General features: G+C 41.5%; 1 protein-coding gene across 5 annotated transcripts in view; it reads right to left on the bottom strand.

Annotated features, from left to right (window-relative positions):
* Window positions 1-18,458, bottom strand: part of efr3a (EFR3 homolog A (S. cerevisiae)) — an 87,455-nt gene that overhangs the window by 23,783 nt on the left and 45,214 nt on the right. For all 5 annotated transcript variants that reach the window (XM_010893009.5, XM_010893000.5, XM_010892991.5 and 2 more), the window contains 7 exons: window positions 9,430-9,508; window positions 8,377-8,512; window positions 6,137-6,307; window positions 5,469-5,583; window positions 4,721-4,772; window positions 789-961; window positions 203-278 (listed from right to left, as the gene is read on the bottom strand). In XM_010893009.5, coding sequence (XP_010891311.1) covers window positions 203-278; window positions 789-961; window positions 4,721-4,772; window positions 5,469-5,583; window positions 6,137-6,307; window positions 8,377-8,512; window positions 9,430-9,508 — 802 coding nt within the window. The remainder of the gene's footprint in view (window positions 1-202; window positions 279-788; window positions 962-4,720; window positions 4,773-5,468; window positions 5,584-6,136; window positions 6,308-8,376; window positions 8,513-9,429; window positions 9,509-18,458) is intronic.

Raw genomic sequence — 18,458 nt, 5'->3', positions numbered from 1 at the left:
GTTTTTGTTTTCCTGATAAAACAAAGGAGTGGAGCATCCTGCATATGCTAACGAAATAGTGTATATATATATGCAATGATCCCAGAGGGACAAAACAATGTGCTTACATTGTAGTAACTTCTTTGTTCTTGTAATATCCCAAGCCTATGTGTCAGTTTCATCAATTGAGAATTCTGGGTTTAAGTGCAATTTTTCCAATAACCTTTTTCATGAATCCAACATCTTGTTTTGATATCTTCTCCCTCTTTATCTTTAAGGCAGCCACATTTGGAATGATCCTAAAAAAGAAGAAATGGATTCAAAGATGAGATAAATTTAAAAGGAGCTACATACAAAATGCAGGAATTTCTGAAAAGCTACAATAGAACTGCAGCCTTCCTCAATCAGACCTCAAGCCCAACCAACAATGGCAGACATTTTTAAAGGGTTATATTCGATATCTTTAGCCAATTTTCACTACACATGAGAAACAAAAAATGGAGCATTCTAAACTGCCTGCTTAATCTTAAATGCAAAAGCAAGTGGTTTCCAGTTCCACAACCACATATTCTCCATTGTGTTGCTGACAAATTATTGGGGGGAGGTAACCACGGGATACAGCCTACAGTTGTTCCAATTCCACTTAAAATAAAATATTTCTCACAGCATCCTATAATCATTTCAGAAAACTTACAACAACCTATAAACCTACTGCACTAAAACATATAGGGGAGGAGACGTTCTTGCAGAACACCCACTGTCTCGCCCTGAACCCAGGAGAGAGTGAGCAGGTTGCCACCAGCGGTCACCTGATGCCCCGCAGCTTGGCGCGATTGTCATGACGATCGATGATGTTGTGCAGGATTTCAAGGACCAACTGGCGAAGCTCACTGTCCTCCATGAGAGAGATGGAGAATAAGGGGTCCAGGAAGGGCGCGGGCAGCGCTGCCGCCATCGTCTTGGACTTGAAGCCAGAGGTCACCTGAGGTACAGCACAGGGGTCAGAGGGGAAAGTTTAGGCTTGAGTCAATCAACTACGAGTTCATAGCACACAGAGCTTACAAAACTTCGGTTGCATCGGCCCCACTTAATCACTTAATTTGGACAATCCCTTTTTGGTACTGTAGGGAGATAATATATATTTATACTTTATATTTATTGTTATTGTAAAACCAAGCTAATTAGGTTTGTTAAAATTTAGTTTAGGTAAATTACAATTAAGATAGTTAGGAAAAAATGCTGAGCAAAGGATTTACATTTCAAACTACCAAAAATTTTGTACAAAAATAAGAATTATTAGCAGAAAATATAAATTGTAGTTTATTTACATATTTGACTATTTCTCTCAGGGCTGTGTACATTTCCTAAAAAGATTAATCAGATTTGTTTAAAAGCATATGAATTACAAAATACTTTGTGATTGAAATTGAGTAATCATTAGAAAAGTATTCAAATCAATTCATGTAAGTAACACCTTCTCCTGAGATATAGCTGTGCAAAATAAACAATAGCTGCTTAATAACAGATTGTTCTGGATGTAGAAAAACATTCCCAAAGGCTGAATGAAATTAGGCCTGGCACAATTATATAGTTCTAAGCTTCCATTAAATCCAGATACAGCTCTCCTTGTCTCGTACCATTATATACTCATAAATAATTATTACTGAAAGTTACAAGACCGTACAGCAAATCTCCATTTCCTTAAAGTTGCACAGAGTTCTTCATTTCATGGATGTCAGGTACTAAAAAGCACGACCAACACCGTCAGACAGAGTTTGTCATCATTCCCCATAAACAGACTTCACATTTGAGCTTTGCCAAGGCATCTCTCTTTCAATGAGAGAGCCTGTGAGTGGGCGTTCAGCTATGCCACTGTGCTGACAGCTAAAGGTGATGTGATTATACAAGTCTATTTTAAACCCTCCAGACTGAGTGAAATGTCAATGAACTGTGGTCCCTCTGGCTGGTCCACATGATGAAGTGGAGAAATGGAGGAAACTGGTCTATGAGCATGTGTGTGAAGTAAGTATTCAATCATCACATGTAAATAGTAATTAAAATTTGCAAAGTACAATTACACATACTCGTTTGTTGTGTTGAATGTGCTGCAATAATACATTTTATATACAGTAGTGGCTCTCAGAATTATTCACCCCCTTGACTTTTCCACATTTTATTGTGTTACAAAATAGGTTTAATTATTAGTTTTTGCCAAATGTCAAATCTACAAAATTGTTTTATATTACATTAATTACAAATACCAAGAATTCAACCCTATTTGGTAGAGGCAAATACACCCCTATTTGACAACAATTACAGCCATGCACATTTGAACACAGCAATTATTGTACATTCTTCATTGAAGTGCTCAAGTAGCGTCTACTTCAATGGGGACCATTGGTGAACTCTTTCCATATACAGCTCCGGAAAAAATTAAGAGACCACTGAACCTTTTTCTTACCTTTCCAAAAAATGTGAAAAGGAATGTTCCTTACTCAAAACCTTCCTTTTCAACTTTTTTGGAAAGGAAAGAAAAAGGTGCAGTGGTCTCTTCATTTTTTCCGGAGCTGTATTCTCAATTGGATTGATGTTCGGGCTTTGATATGAGCCACTAGGACAATTCTTTTGGGATGTGGCAAATACATTAACCTCAGCCCCATCTTCAGCTGCACAATGTTATAAATACATTAACCTCAGCCCAATATACAGCTGCACAATGTAATAAATACATTAACCTCAGCCCAATCCTCAGCTGCACTATGTAATAAATACATTAACCTCAGCCCCATCTTCAGCTGCACAATGTTATAAATACATTAACCTCAGCCCAATCTTCAGCTGCACAATGTTATGAATATATTAACCTCAGCCCCATCTTCAGCTGCACAATGTTATAAATACAGTAACCTCAGCCCCATCTTCAGCTTCACAATGTTATAAAAACATAAACCTCAGCCCAGTCTTCAGCTGCACAATGTTATAAATACATTAACCTCAGCCCAGTCTTCAGCTGCACAATGTTAGAAATACATTAACCTCAGAGCTCAATCTTCAGCTGCACAATGTAATAAATACAGTAACCTCAGAGCTCCATCTTCAGCTGCATGGGAACGTAGAAGAAAAGCAAGCCAGAAGGTAAACATCTGCCTCCTAACATATGGCTAATTGTGCATTTGCCCCATCAGAAAACAAACGTGTTTAAGATCCAGGTCGACAAGATAGTAAAACCTGACAAAACCGGTCTCCAAAAGGTTTTTTGGCAGGTCCCTTACTATTATGAACAAAAATCTATTTCCATCTTAGGGGGTAGATTTAAGGAAAAAATGCAATTGATCATAGTGTTAGAATTGGGGTTACTATTAGGTTTAGGCATTACAGGTTAGGTTAAGGCATTAGGTCTATTTTAGGCATATGCTTACGATCAGTTAGGTTAGGTGCATATGAAGTGTATGTACAGTATACACTTTAAATACATATGGATACAGTATGTATACTGTATATTAAATTCATATGGAGTGTACGTAGACAGTATATAAATATATATGAGTGTATGTACACAGCATTTCATTACATAGAGTGTGTACACAGTATTTAAATTAATATGAGTGTATGTACACATAATTACAATACATGTGGAGTGTATATACACAGTATTTAAATACATGAGTTCTAGCCATGCTGTCTAGCATTTTTCATTTCTTCATCAACCTTCTTTAGCTTTTGTCATAACCTAAGGAACGCTGTCAAAATATTCAATGTTAAGTGCTTCATGGATAGCTTAAACTAAAACTAAATGATAGCCTACATAGCAACCAAAGTAGATAGGGTATTTGTGAAATTAGGTTTTTAAACAAAATCATGTAGTGATACGTTTGTTTCTAAATTTAACCACTGTTTTGGTATTTTTTTGTCCCCTTCATATAGGACCTTTGGTCCTCATTATGATAGTAAAGCAAGAACACACACAAGATACTGGGAGTCCCAGGGGGTCCATTAACCTTGCAAGAACTAAGTGAAGGGTGGCTTTCCATCCTTTTGCGTCTATAAATATATAAGCATATAACACACATCAATCTGCGGAAAATAATTATATACGTGCAGCCTATCATTTATACACGCCACATAGCGATGCTTTTACACAAAGCACTTCAGAGTAAAGTGAGTGCATACATTATGTGTGAATCACGTCAGGAATGAACACGCGACCTTGGAAATGCCATGCTACTGATTACTGAGATATCTGAAAATGTCATGGCTACATTTTGGCTAGAATGAACTGATAGGGGATACAGGGATTTCCGGTAAAGGTGTGGTGGTGGGGGGCATACTGTCATCTGATATGGCAGAGGCTCGGACCCAGCAGCCAACACTCACCTTCTAAACTGATCCCGCACGCACGCATGCACGCACGCACGCACGCGCAGCCACCCTGCTGGCTGTTGCTTATGTTTATCCTATTGATCCTAGAGTACACTCAGCCACTCTCAGCCTGATGGAAACAACTGGCCCCCGGCACCCCTCATGACACAGACCTGTGTATATGTCATATAGTCTCCTGTGTTTTTATTTTATTCTGTGACGGATGGTAAAGGAAGAGCGTGCATTCACTGTTCGCACCAGGTGTATCCCGTGAACGCGACGAATACAACTCTTGATTTGATCCAATTTTGACAGGATAATAGGACAAGGCTTTCAGAAGACAGTAATAATGGATAAATGAGGGGGCCGTGGAAGCACTCACCATGATGAGGGAGCTCAGCAGCATGGTCTGGATACGCTTGGTGCCCTGGTGCCTGAGTGGAATATCAACAGGAATTTGTTAGCCAATGGCGTAGGGGGGAGGAGGTACAGATAAGGCAGGGAGAAAGATATAATGGAACATCTGGCTGGTACTGATACACACAGACAGACAGACATAAACACACACACACACACACACACACACACAAACAATACATGCAGATTCCCTCCAATTGGGTACTGAATTTGTAACAATATTCAACTGAAAGCTAAAATTGGGTAAAGGAAACCAGAGCGAAAGTGTAACACAAAGCTAAGCCCAGTAGAGCTACAGCTCACATCTCCTTTAGATTATGTCTGATGCTGAGCAGCGTTCCTGGTTCTTTCAAGGACAGAAAGTTGTCAAAGTCCTGAGGCAGCAAAACATCCCAGAACCATGACACTACCGCTACCATCCTTGACAACTGGCATGAGGGTCTAACCGTGAAATGCACGGTTTCACCGGGCATAACCAACATTATTGGTTTGAAAAACATCTGACTTACTCAATACTGGGTGCAGAAACCCAAAAACATTATCAACAAGTTTATCACAACATCAACGCCAAATACTATCAACACAGGACACATTCCAGGTATTCACTGCACGTTCTAACAAAAAAAACGATGTCATGTATTAAAATCTGCCGGCACGTTGAACCGAATTTCTGAGGGATACCCAGTAGCATGGTGGCAGTGGGGGTGGCTCACCCAATCTTCACCGTGTCCAGAGTGTGACAGGGGGCGCCGTACACGGGCACCTTGCCCATGATGAACATCATCACCTCGGCACGCTGGTAATCCGGTAGGTTCCCACCAAAGAACCCTGGGCAACCAAGGGGAAAATTAAAACGTTTGAAAAGTTTATTGTCCGTGAAATTGTCAAACAATGCTAATCTTTTCTGTGGTTGGGAAGAGAGAAGGTTCTGGATGTTTTAGTGCATTCCATTTGTTTTGTTCTTAATTGTGTTTAGTTCCCCTTTTTATTTAATGAAGTACAACTCAATATTGTCAGAACTGTATACATATTTCATCTGTTTAAAATTAAATGTAGTGTTAAAAGTCCACACACCATTTCATTATAGATAAGCTCAACTGTCTTGAACGAAAACATATACAACGGCTGTATTGTAAGACAAAATAGGTTCAGGAATAAACCTTTGCTTAGCAAATGACAGAATTTCATGGGCTCACGTGTTAACCATTCAGGCTGGGGGGATCAGAGAACAGGCCAGGTAACCTGCAGTGCTGCCAATGTGGTGGACTACAAAGCACTGACAGACACCGGCAGTATGGAAGTGGTAAAATCGTTTGAGGCATTTAGACGATCAATGATGGCTGTCAGTCATCACAGACCCGACATGCTTAGGGCAACTGACCGATGGTCTGGATGATGGCGTTCTGGACGATACGCTCCTCACTCTCCTTGACCCGTCCGGACGAGGACAGACTGGTGGATGAGTTGCGTCTGGAGCTGTCGCCTAGCTCAAAGTCCACACTCATCCGCAGGTGTTTCAGCAGTGTGTTGAACACCTCCAGCACTGTGGGGCCTGACGACACACACACACACACACACACACACAGGAACTAAAAACACACCATCTGGTCAGAAAATTTTTGACATTCTACAATCACCCACAAGCATATATACTGGTACAATCTGTAAAAGGGGCGCTCCATTTCCTACCACAGCAGAACATCCTCATCACTACCCCGGTCCACACACACTAGCAGTGGCCCGGTGGACTCAGTCAGACCACAGCTGTCCCCATTGGATTTCGCTTGACAAATTCTCCCCCAAAGTGGATTACGATACAGCCCGTTCACACACGCTGAATGTGATCCCTGCGGGAAGGGAATCAGCCAACTTGGCACAGGCAGCAGAGTGCCAGCCACGAGCCATCGGCTGATGATGCCAGGAACAGTATATACATGTAACACAGCCATGGAACAGTATATACATGTAACACAGCCATGGAACAGTATATACATGTAACACAGCCATGGAACAGTATATACATGTAACACAGCCATAACACTCATTCATCAATCCACATACAAAAAATCGTTAAGAAAACTACAAAGAGAGGACTAGAAGCAGTTTGTGCATTCACATTTTAGCACTAGTAGAATTACAGAAATCACTACATGGCACAAGATATCACAAGAATAATCACGACACAATCAGCTCTAAATACAGGTACTATGTAACTGACACAGTGCTTATTATAGGGGTTGGGGTATATTGCTATAACAGGTACCACTGGCTACAAACATCAAGCCAGTCACACAACAAATACACTAAATCCAAACTTTCACCCTTATAGCCACAACGCTAACGTTAAAATGGGCTGCTAATCAGTAGTCATCAAATAGCTGTGTGGTTGTCCCTCCTGGCCTCCTTAGGACGAACAAACCAACTGGAAGCCTCCCCACATAAGACTTAGTGATTACTGAAATGTTCTAATTGAACTACAAACAGTCCAGGTTGCAGGTCAGTAAAATAACCAGTTTACAGAAGGGACGTAGGGTTGCTTTGAAAACAAGAGAACAACCTGTGCGCAAAACGTTTCGTTTCTATTCAAATGAAAAATTATTTCATGAAAGTTTGGCATGGGTTAAAGTTTGGATTGGATATGGTTTCGATAGACATTTTGCCAGAACCATTGTTCGAGGGACAGACTCGTTTTAATTCCTTGACACGTAGGTTAAGATTTGGGGCTCAGATCTAGATCTGTGGGGTGTGAACATACCTAACCAGAGATTGGGTGGGGATGGGTTTTGAGAGGTTGGGTTGATGGTACATGCGTTGTTGTAAGAATGTTTGGACCGGGTCAGTCCTGTCCACACAGCCGTTTGTTAGGAGGGCGTGGAAAAAGAGTTTCAGAAGACGTAAGTGTTGGGTTAAAAAAAGAAACATGGGATAGATGTCATCTTCCTAGTCTGCCAGGAACAACTCAATGTTTATCCAAACAACAAGACAGTTTTCTTTCTTTCATCATTAAAACACAAGCAAAAAACAAACAACCAAAATATGTCAACTGGCTAACATGTAGCCATCACATGGGAACTAACTCCCAAAGTAAAATGTCCGCCTTGCCGTGTGTGTTCTCAACGGCATCACTTGAGTTTACAGCTTAACCAAACTCAACAAAAACCAACATCGTCAAATGATTACCTGTCCGTCCATCCACCGACCCAGGATTGACGAAACTGTCACCAGCCTGATCGTGACCACCTTTCAATACACTGTCCTCCTATCCCCCCAAACTACCTGCACACAGACACACACGCTCCCCCGCGCACAGGCACAAACTATATAACGTGCATATGACTCACTGCAACAAGCCTGCTATTTCAGACGCCTGACCCCCCCCCCCCCACGCCCATCCATCCAGCCCATATGCATCCACATGACTCATCTGTGTGGCATTTACTCCATCAACGCCAGACATGCTGCATCGCAAGGTGCATCCAAAATGGCACCCTACTCCTACAGAGTGCCCTGCTCTTGACCAGGACCCCCTTCAGCCAGGGTCAGCAGAAGGGCGGTTCTAAAATAAGACCGTAGGGCGTAGTCGCCAGCGGAGCCCCGAGGCCAGTCATCGCAGCATCTCACCGACGGAGCCTTTGGCTGCTATGGCGACCGTCTCCAGGAGGACCTGCACGATGCCGGCCCTCATGCGCGGGGTGTTCTTATTGTGCGAGTCCAGGTGGCCCAGGACTTGCTGGATGACATGGTGGGAGTGCTGAGCCTACAGGGAGAAAGGGGGGGGGGGGGGGGGGGATGTCAATACTGTATTGTAGATGCACACACACACAGGATATAATCTGGGGTTGGCAGGCTGACAGACAGGCCGACACATGGCTTATCTTGCTGACAGACAGACCAGACACTATTTCTCTCTCTGAGACCCCAGAACCCAGACAGATTAGGACGGGCCCTGAGTGGTGCTCAGACAAAGCACTTAAAACAGCAGCACAGAGACAAACCTCGGCAAGCCCCATTGATCATCTCTTATTCGGCAGAGCCACCTGGGGAGTACGGGTCGGTCGTCCAATTAATAGAACAACAGAAATACGGTGAGAAACGGGAAGACGTGAGAGATGAGAGCAAGACACTAGACACGTCTGAGGTGAAGGGAGGGGTCTGTGAGGTGTCTCAGGGGTTAGACAGGAGCGGAATGGAAAGTGTCTGCCTGTAATGTGGGAAAACGACAGTGAAAGGTAGAAAGAGAGGAAGAGAAAAAGGTGAGAACGAGACGAGAGTGAGAAGAGAGACGGAGAGTGTGAGGTGAGACAAAGTGACAAAGAGAGAAACAAAGGTGTGTGTGTGTGTGTGTGTGTGTGGTGAGACAGAGAGAGTGGTATGTGAGGGAGAGAGAGAGAGAGGTATGTGAGGGAGGGAGAGAGAGAGAGGTATGTGAGCCAGGAGGTATCTAAAACAATGTGACAAAGGACGTCGAGCAACGTTTGCGTGTGTGTTTAATATGGAAGTCTATATGACTGTTGCCATTGTGAAATTTGGTTCCCGAAGTTTGTTCTATAGTTCTGAATACTGTGTGCATTTGAATGTGTTCACGCATCAGCCAACCAGGATAACGGCCAATGGGGCAAAACAAATAACTAGCCACTTCTGTAATCCATTCAAATGCAATTATATAAAAGTCACCTGTATGGAGTACATGATGATTCGGAAACAGGAAACCGCAAACTCATTGGGGTCCCACAGCCGGTGGTTGTCCAGATGCCTGGAGAAGAAAGGACAGCGCCACATTGTCATGACAACACAGCACATCACAAAAGCATTCGGGGAATACCTTAACACACGAGACTCAACATGAATAATGCCTTCTGGGATGTACAAATTCTACACATCACAACGGCCCAAAGACAGCTTTATATGGACAAGAACACCACCTGGACAGGACCAGCAATAATGCCCCTTGTGATACTTCAGACATGGTCTGTGTGATGTTCATGTGCTTGGTTAACATCCCTTCCTTGTGGACAATGTGCAACATTCTAGTTTCTGCACCACATTCCAGTCAGAACCAGTCAGAATACGTGTCCCAGAAGCCAACGGCAGCTGAGAGCGATAGGAGCGGTTGAACATGGTCATTTCAGGTCTCGCTCTACTGGCTCCTTTTTTCACGTCTTCTTGGTTGAGCGAGTGGCATGACGAAAAGCAGAACAGCTTGGAAGGATGTGTTGTGGAGGGCACTCCCATGCCTGCTGGGAGTGGCTGTAAAGAGGCAAGGCCATGAAAAACTGGAAATCACAAAACTGGGGGGTCTGAGGGTGAAGACAGGGGGGTGGGTAATAAAATAACCACTCAAGAATAAACAAGCTAGCCCTGTGATAAAAACAAGGTTGGCCATGGGGTTTGCCAATCCCCATATTAGCACTTCACAGTAGAGGCCCTTTAATTAGTAGAAGCAAAGGTAAACCTTTTATCCCAGTTTACCTTTAAAGCCTGGAACTCCTCCAGATAAAAAGACACAATCCCATTAAACAGCAAATGACAGCAAGAGAGGGACTGAGAAAGACAGTGAAACAAAAAGACAGACAGTTGAAGGGAGTTTGCTTCCTTTTGGTCATCAAAAAGGCTGGGTTTGCTCTTCTGCTTTGTTTTCCCTGAGTGAGACATTAGAGTGAAAGGAGAGGATGAAGAGGGGAAAGGGACAGGATGAAAGGAGGATGACGAGAACAAAGATAATGGCAATTCACATCAGAGACGTGGGGATCTGTAAGACGGACGCAAAGATAAAGACACAGACACTAACATACTAACATAAAAAAAAACACTCGGACCTCAGAGATAAGTAATGGTGGTTGTTAAAAAAATATATTTTTGTAACCACACCTGTTCCAACCAGTGATCTACCAACCACACCTGTTCCAACCAGTGATCTACCAACCACACCCGTTCCAACCAGTGATCTACCAACCACACCCGTTCCAACCAGTGATCTACCAACCACACCCGTTCCAACCAGTGATCTACCAACCACACCTGTTCCAACCAGTGATCTACCAACCACACCCGTTCCAACCAGTGATCTACCAACCACACCCGTTCCAACCAGTGATCTACCAGCCACTCCTGTTCCAACCAGTGATCTACCAACCACTCCTGTTCCAACCAGTGATCTACCAGCCACTCCCGTCCCAACCAGTGATCTACCAGCCACTCCCGTCCCAACTCTGTTTGACGTCCTTATTAGCATACACATTCGCCTCTGCAGCATCACCATCCAGCAAGAGCATCAGTTAATCTACTTGGTCGTCATCAAACTATATAGAATAGTCTTAAAAAATGTGAATTACAGAATTTATTTTAAATGGTTAATGAATTTGAAAAATACAAGAATGTAAAAATGCTGCACCATGCAGTTATATCTCACAGAAAACCTCTTGGTAACTGTTCTTGGTCAAAAAGTTCTTGGTAACTACAGGGAAACAGCTTCAGGATTTAAGTTGTTGGTGCCAGGGAGATTACATTTGTTGTTATTTACTGTAACATATGGACAACATTTTTTTCTTGAATTGACTGGCCCCATGAAATAACAGGCTGTTCCTACTTGTGTGAATGTGATCACGGCAACTCATAATGTGACTCAGTAGTGTGTATGGCCCCCACGTGCCTGTATGCACTCCCAACAAGCTCTGGGCATGCTCCTGATGAGACGGCGGATGGTGTCCAGGGGGATCTCCTCCCAGACCTGGATCAGGGCATCGGTGAGCTCCTGGACAGTCTGTAGTGTTTCTTGGCGATGTCTGATGCACGGACACCTAACGTTCCAGAGGTTATGAATTGGATTCAGATCTGGCAAACGTGAGGGCCAGTTGATGACAGTTTGGTGAGAAACATGCACACCAGTAGCCCGCTGGAGGTAATTTTGTAGGGCTCTGGCAGTGCACCTCCTGTTCCTCCTCGCACAAAGCAGCAGATACCGGTCTAGCTGCTCTCCTCGTGTAACGGTATCTCCTGGTATCTTCTCTGTGCTTTTGAGTCTGTACTGGAAGACATGTATGGATGTACCATCCTGGAGGAGCTGGACTGCCTGTGCAACCTGAATGGGCTGCAGGTACCCCATCATGCTACCAGTAGTGACAAGGACACTAGCAAAATGTTAAACTAGAGAGGAATCAATAAGGATAAGGTGAGAGTGACTGTCTGTGGCCACCACCTGCAAAACAATTTCCTTTTTGGGGGTTGTCTTGCTGTTGCCTCTCCAGTGGACCTGTGGTTACTTTCATTTGCACCAAAACAGGTGACATTGATTCACAATCGCTTATGCTTCCTAACTTGACAGATTGGTATCCCTGAAGTTTAATTGGTTTGGGGTAATACTGTGATGATTACCTGTTCCCTTAATTTTTTGGAGCAGTGGATGTTCAATGCTCAGCACAGCCTAGGCAGGGGGCAGATTCAGAAGTCACTTACAAGCTCATCTAGTGCAGCCTTTCCCAATCCCCAGATCCGTGGACCAGTGGTAACAGAGTTCCACAGATAACAGTACAGCTCTTTTTATACTACAGAAACTGGGTCATGAGTAACCACCAGTGTCTGCTACTTGGCCATTGTCACATACAGCTTTTGAACTATTAGTCATTACCCCTTAGAGGTAATATTCTGTTTGTCTGTGAAGTTGAAAGGAAATATGTAAATATTGCACTTGTTTTCTACAGTTACTATAGGAGCGGCCATGCATTCATGTTATTCCCAATACCATTCTTTAAAACACCGTTTCTCATACTGTCCGTCTCTTCTTCGGGGCTTTCTGGCAGTCTGTCTACCGTTGTTTCTTCCTCTCCATCGTTCTTGTCTGTCTCTATCGTTCTGACTGTCTCTGTTGGTCTGTCTGACATGCTGGTTCCCTCCATCTCTCTCCCTCCACGGAGGCATAAGGGGAAAGCGAGTCATCCGGCCAATTGGAGCAGAGAGTGGCTCACTGCTTGATAACGGTGCCTAACATCGTCGCGGTGACGTCAAACCCAACCCCAATCGCTGCTATTTTTAGATCCGTCTGGAAGACTCTTTTCTCGCCCCTTTTTACTTCCTCTTTTGCTTCCAATGTATGGTAACTGGAGCAGTGAAGGACGTGGTAATGGTGTTAGTTTTGAAACAAAAAGAAAAAACAAAGGGTTTCCTAGGTTATGTTGATTAGGCAGCGAACAAAAAAGCATGGACATGGAAAACAGAAAAAGCTCCCTTTTGCTTTCCATATCAAAACTCTAACGCCCTAGCAAACAACTTCATCGTTCAAAGGAGAACATAGCTTTTCTCTTTAATTAGCTGTTCAGACCCCACCCCGATATAATAACCATATACAATGTTTTTTTTTTTTACCCGAACCAAAATATGAAGGGTCACCAAAACAACCAAATAATTCCTTGCAGGAACAAAAACACCCTCAGCATTGTGATAGAGATATTTCAATGTACACATTAAATCATGTCATTCCACAAAGTTACATTCTATTCGTGTAACTCCAGTGATTTCATCCATGCAACTGTCCCATTCTTCATGTAGTCTGAATGAACAGAGGTAACACTTGAGTATAAAGTTGCAGAAACATTCGGAAAGAAATGTCCGACTGTATGTCTGTTTCATCCAAAAATATGATGGTTCAATGCATAAAAGGATAAAAGGATGGTGAGGTGAGGTAAACTTAAGGTCTTGACCCTCCAATAAGATGACACTATCATACGCAATTTAGTGTTAGTTACAGAAAGAAAAAAAAAGATGTCCTTCAACTAAAATAAGTGCAATCGTGTCTCCCATACAGCCTTCTGTAAGAAGAATTTGTGCACAGCTGTGCTTGGTTAATGAGTGAATCAACCAGTAAACAAGGCCAATAAACAGTATAAGTATATTATACATTTTGAGATATAACCGTTAACGAGATGTACAATATATAACAAATGTTCCATAAAAAAAATACAAACTGGATGGCTCTGGCTTCAAAAAGACAAAGCAAAGTTTGCTTAAATTGTATCCCATTGTCTATTTCCTGTCAGAACAAGCCACGTGGGAGTGGACTGGGTATATCCACATTTAAACCAGCTTATATCTGAAGTGAATATTTTCATTATGTATGTGGTTAGTTGTTTTATTGAGGACTGCCCAACAAATGCATCAGTTAGAAGTGAAATGCACGTTCAATTCTTTCTTAATCTTATTTACCTTTACTCGTGCTGTTTAAGATTTCATTTCAATTTAACATAATGAAAACATTCATCATCTTTTAAAATCTGCAATCAATGAGAAGCAATAATGTTTTTAAAATGTATCATCTTACTTTGACATTTCAACTCAATAAAATCACTCTGAATTTAACTTTTCAGTGGGATCAATAATTTACTCTCAACACCGAATCTAATCCGATAACCTTTGAGTTTTGAAAAACACAAATACAACATTTAAGTCTATATTAAAATGTCAGTTTGTACAATTTGTGCAACCACATCAAACAGCTTAACTTTCTTTTAATACCCAATAATTAAGATTAACTGAAGTCAATTACCCAAATCCACAAAAAGAAATTCAATCCAAATGGAGCCCGGTTATGATCAGGATTAAGCTTCTGACGTCACAAGATATTTTTAAAGGCTTGTTACCACATTTTTGCTTTGGCACATTATGGGTATCTTACATTAGGGTAAATTCAGTAAAGAGAAATCCATATTACAGAATTGTGTGACCCTGATAAAGGTCTACTGACACACAAATGGCCAAACATGCAAAACATGAATATCACTAGGGTGCTGGACTTCATTTCCAGCAGCACAATTTACCCCAGATATCCCATTGTTGACAAATACAAAAAGCAATGGCATAAATCAAGAGAATGCTAAGTACTTTTAAATGTCGGCCAGCAGATGGCGATATGTTCTGCTAGATCAGTGGTTAGTGGGGTTTAAGAGCAGGTCATTGGTCAGGCCAGTTAATGGGGCCGGACATGCGGCCAGGCTCCATGGAGACGCAGCAGGCTTCAGCAGTGTGGGTCTGTCTTTGTACCAGCCCTGCTGTCTCATGTGTGTATGTCTGTGTGTTGGCGTCAGGGCTGATCCTTGCTGGCGGATGGCCCATGTCTAACGTTTGACCTGGAATCTGGGCTGACACTGCAGAAGCCAACACAGAAACAATTTGAGTATAGAAAGATTCTGCGAAAGGAGGGCGAAGGGCCCTACTGTTATGTCCAATCGGATAGGAAGAAAACACCAAAAACTTAGAGATTTCTGGGGAGAGAGGACGGATGGATGGGGGGGCAGAAGCTCTGACATCTGACTAAAATGAGTAATGAAAAGGGGCGAGGCACACACAGCAATATTACCCTAATGCCCAAGTCACAATGTGATATGTTAACGGTGTGGATAGAGGTCGAAGATCGGGGACTTCCAGAAGAAAAAGCTTAACATGGTATTCGCTGAAGAAACATGGATGAAATTGGCAAAGGGATTGAAAAGTATTGAAATGTGCCACTTTTGCGTAATTGAAATTCCAGATGTAAAGTATTAGACATGTAAAAGAATGGGGTTTACTAATGAGGCCAATGAAGCGCTAATGATTTAATTAGCATGTTTTTTTGTTTAAGTAATTAGAGTGATGCATCAAAATAGATTTTGATAAGGTCACATTTCCAGTGAGAAGTAGACATCCCGGATCATAATAAATCACCAGGAAAACAATGTAAAGGAGAATAGAAATGTTATTGTGAGTTTATTTATTTTTTTATTCTACAGGGGAATCTGTTGCATTTTTAAATGCCATGACAATAAACTATATTGTCATGGCACTATAGACTAACAAAACAAGTATGTTTGAAACGGATTCAAACACAACCCTTTAAATGGCAGTATAACCTGCAGGACAGCTGGTGTCATAGAAACGGTAATACCAAATGCTGTTCCACTGCTTTAGATAAGGTGACATACAACCTGACCAGGTACAACCACAAAAACACCCCCTTCAGGCTGTGGGGGCCATTTAGATTTCAACCATTTTACTCAAACAAGTCTAATTTGAAAACATAAAAGCGAAACAGTTCAGATCAGAACTTGGGTAGGCATTTTGGATTTAAAAAAATTAAAATGTTCTGACAACCTACACTGATTAGCTTTTTTGCTTCAAAGTGAAGCCCATTTTCAGAGCATGTAGGATTCTGGACACATTAAGGATTTCACTGGACTTAAAGGAATTCTGTTGAATACAAAGTGAAAATATTGGAGTTGAGAGCCAGTAAAATAAAAACAAAACGTACAGTACTGTTCAAAAGAGTTAAAAAAAAGCATATAACCTACATAAATACTCAAATAAAATGTACAATATTATTATTATGAATTTTTTTCACAAATAAACACTATCCAAAAACTGCCTTAGTTTGACTTTCAGGTACCTAAGCCCTTTGCACAGGACTGTAGAGTAAGTCCTGTTTCAACTAGGACAGTCTGGAGTGGGACGGGAGTCTCATATAACCAAAACCAACCATCCATACCCAAAGGAATCCAGTGGACTTGGCAGAATTTGTTTTGCCCCAGCTCATATTATCCAGGAGAAGCAAAGCAGCCTCAAAACAAATATCCATATAAATAACAGCAAATGTCAAAGTCGGATTGGTTCCATTGTATGGAGAGACGGCATACTGCCAAGAACTGCACAAGAAGAAAATCAGTCATAGCAGCTGGTTTTCCAGGAGAATCTGTTGTAACTTCTGGCCAAATGAACAGTGAGTTAGCAATACAAGATTGCCAAAAAACCTCATGTGAAATGTTTCCAAAATGTTTTTCAGTGTCTAGATATTGTACAGATTACTGTACAGTGCATTCTGAAAGTTTTCAAAATCCTTCTCTTTATCCACATTTTTTTACATTACAGTCTTATCCAACAACTTATTAAATGTATTTTTTTCTTCATCAATGTAGATATGTCATTATGGGGTACTGTGCGAAGATTTACAAGGGAAAACTATCTATTTAATCCATAAAAAGGCTGTAACGTAACAAAAGGTGGAAAAGGTGAAGCGGACTGAATACTTTCCAAAAGCACTGTATGACCTAATGAGTACTGTGCGCCAGTTATACATCCTTACCTGAACTATTTGATTCACCACATTGGATGCCCCACTATTACTGAGTTGTGTGGTTGCCCCCCCTAGTAGTCTCATGACAAAAGTGTCTGATAAATGACCGAAATGTAAGTAGGTATATAATATTTGACCCTTGTCTGCATAGTTAGAATATGGTCTGTTCTACTATGAACCTTTTGGTCATCCATGCTGTGAACTTACTAGGATCCCTGATATTGATTACAGCTACCAGTAGGTCTGAGGAACCTCAGGTCAGGTTTTGTATGGTGCACACATTACTATAAAATAATAACCCTCCAGTTGTTCAATGAATTCACAAAGCATAGACTTCCAAAACCACAGGCAATAAGACAGCAGCAGACTAGCCTAGTACAAAAACTTAAAATTCTATTGCGTACACATTGCCAGAAACATACATTTTCTTCCAAGGATTAACGTAGTGGTTTTTCTCAAACATAACATTTTTATAAATCAGCAGATTTGCTGAAAATATATTTTTAGCAAAATGGCCAGGCTGCGTTTCTCATGGCACCACTGCAATCCATGATCAACAAAATCTGCACTAAATCTGTGTTATCAGGTTTACTGCAGCAAACAGTGACTCCCAAAAGGATTTACCCCTTTGACCTTTCCTTTGTGTTACAACATGGATTGAATTAAACGTTTTTTGGCACAGGTATTCACTCATTAGTCCATATTATTTAAGTCTATTTGCGTAGGTCTCAACCAGTATAGCACACAGCAATTATTGCCCATTGTTCTTTGCAAAATTGCTCAAGCTCTGTCAAGTTGGATGGGGACCGTGAATTGACTGCCATGGCTGCCAGGAGGCATTTCTGCATTGACTCAATGTCTAAAATTGTTTAGGTCCCAAAACTTTAATGTGTGCCATAAAAGCATTTCATGCTTTTATGAAAAAATAACATCAACAGTAATGTGGCATATATTTCCTGGACTATAATAAATTCCCTGGGTAATCTTGATTGTGAATGGGGTGTTACAATTATATTTAAGGGCCTGTTCCATCTCAAAATATATGCGATCTAGTACCGGGTAATTTTCATTACATAATTGAATGTACAAATAAAAAAAAAAGTATAAAATATTTTCTTTTGTTTGGTTTCTACAACATAATATTCATGATCCTACACTATTAGGGCTCACACCAGATGCTCCGCTTCCACTGACATTGTTATAAAGCATACATTATGTCAGACACAGATCTGTCGCTAAAGAATTTGTAAATAAAAAAACAAAATCGGTCACTCCCAGGGCTGCATTTATTTAAGGCTAATTTTAGTAAACACATTTGCATGGAAAAACAGAAGAGCTATTCGCCAGATATTTTCATATAGGTCCCTCTCTGTTTTGGCCTGTAAGGTGGATTCCTAATGAATGCAACTAAAACGCAACAGTAACAGCACCTCGCCTTACCGGTGATGATATAAATAAAGAGTGTTTTGAGGCTCAATCTGCTGCATCCTGCAAATTCAACAGCATTTTAATTATCAAAGCACAGGGGTAAGAGAGGACTTTCTGAACCCAGCAGAAGGCTTCTTCACACTCCACAGCCAGGTGTGAGAGAGTCTGAAGGAGTGAGAACTAC

The sequence above is a fragment of the Esox lucius genome, chromosome 3 (assembly GCF_011004845.1).
Source record: "Esox lucius isolate fEsoLuc1 chromosome 3, fEsoLuc1.pri, whole genome shotgun sequence".
Lineage (NCBI taxonomy): Eukaryota > Metazoa > Chordata > Actinopteri > Esociformes > Esocidae > Esox > Esox lucius.
Note: the sequence above shows the minus strand (reverse complement) of the source record. Positions and strands in the feature narration are given on the sequence as shown.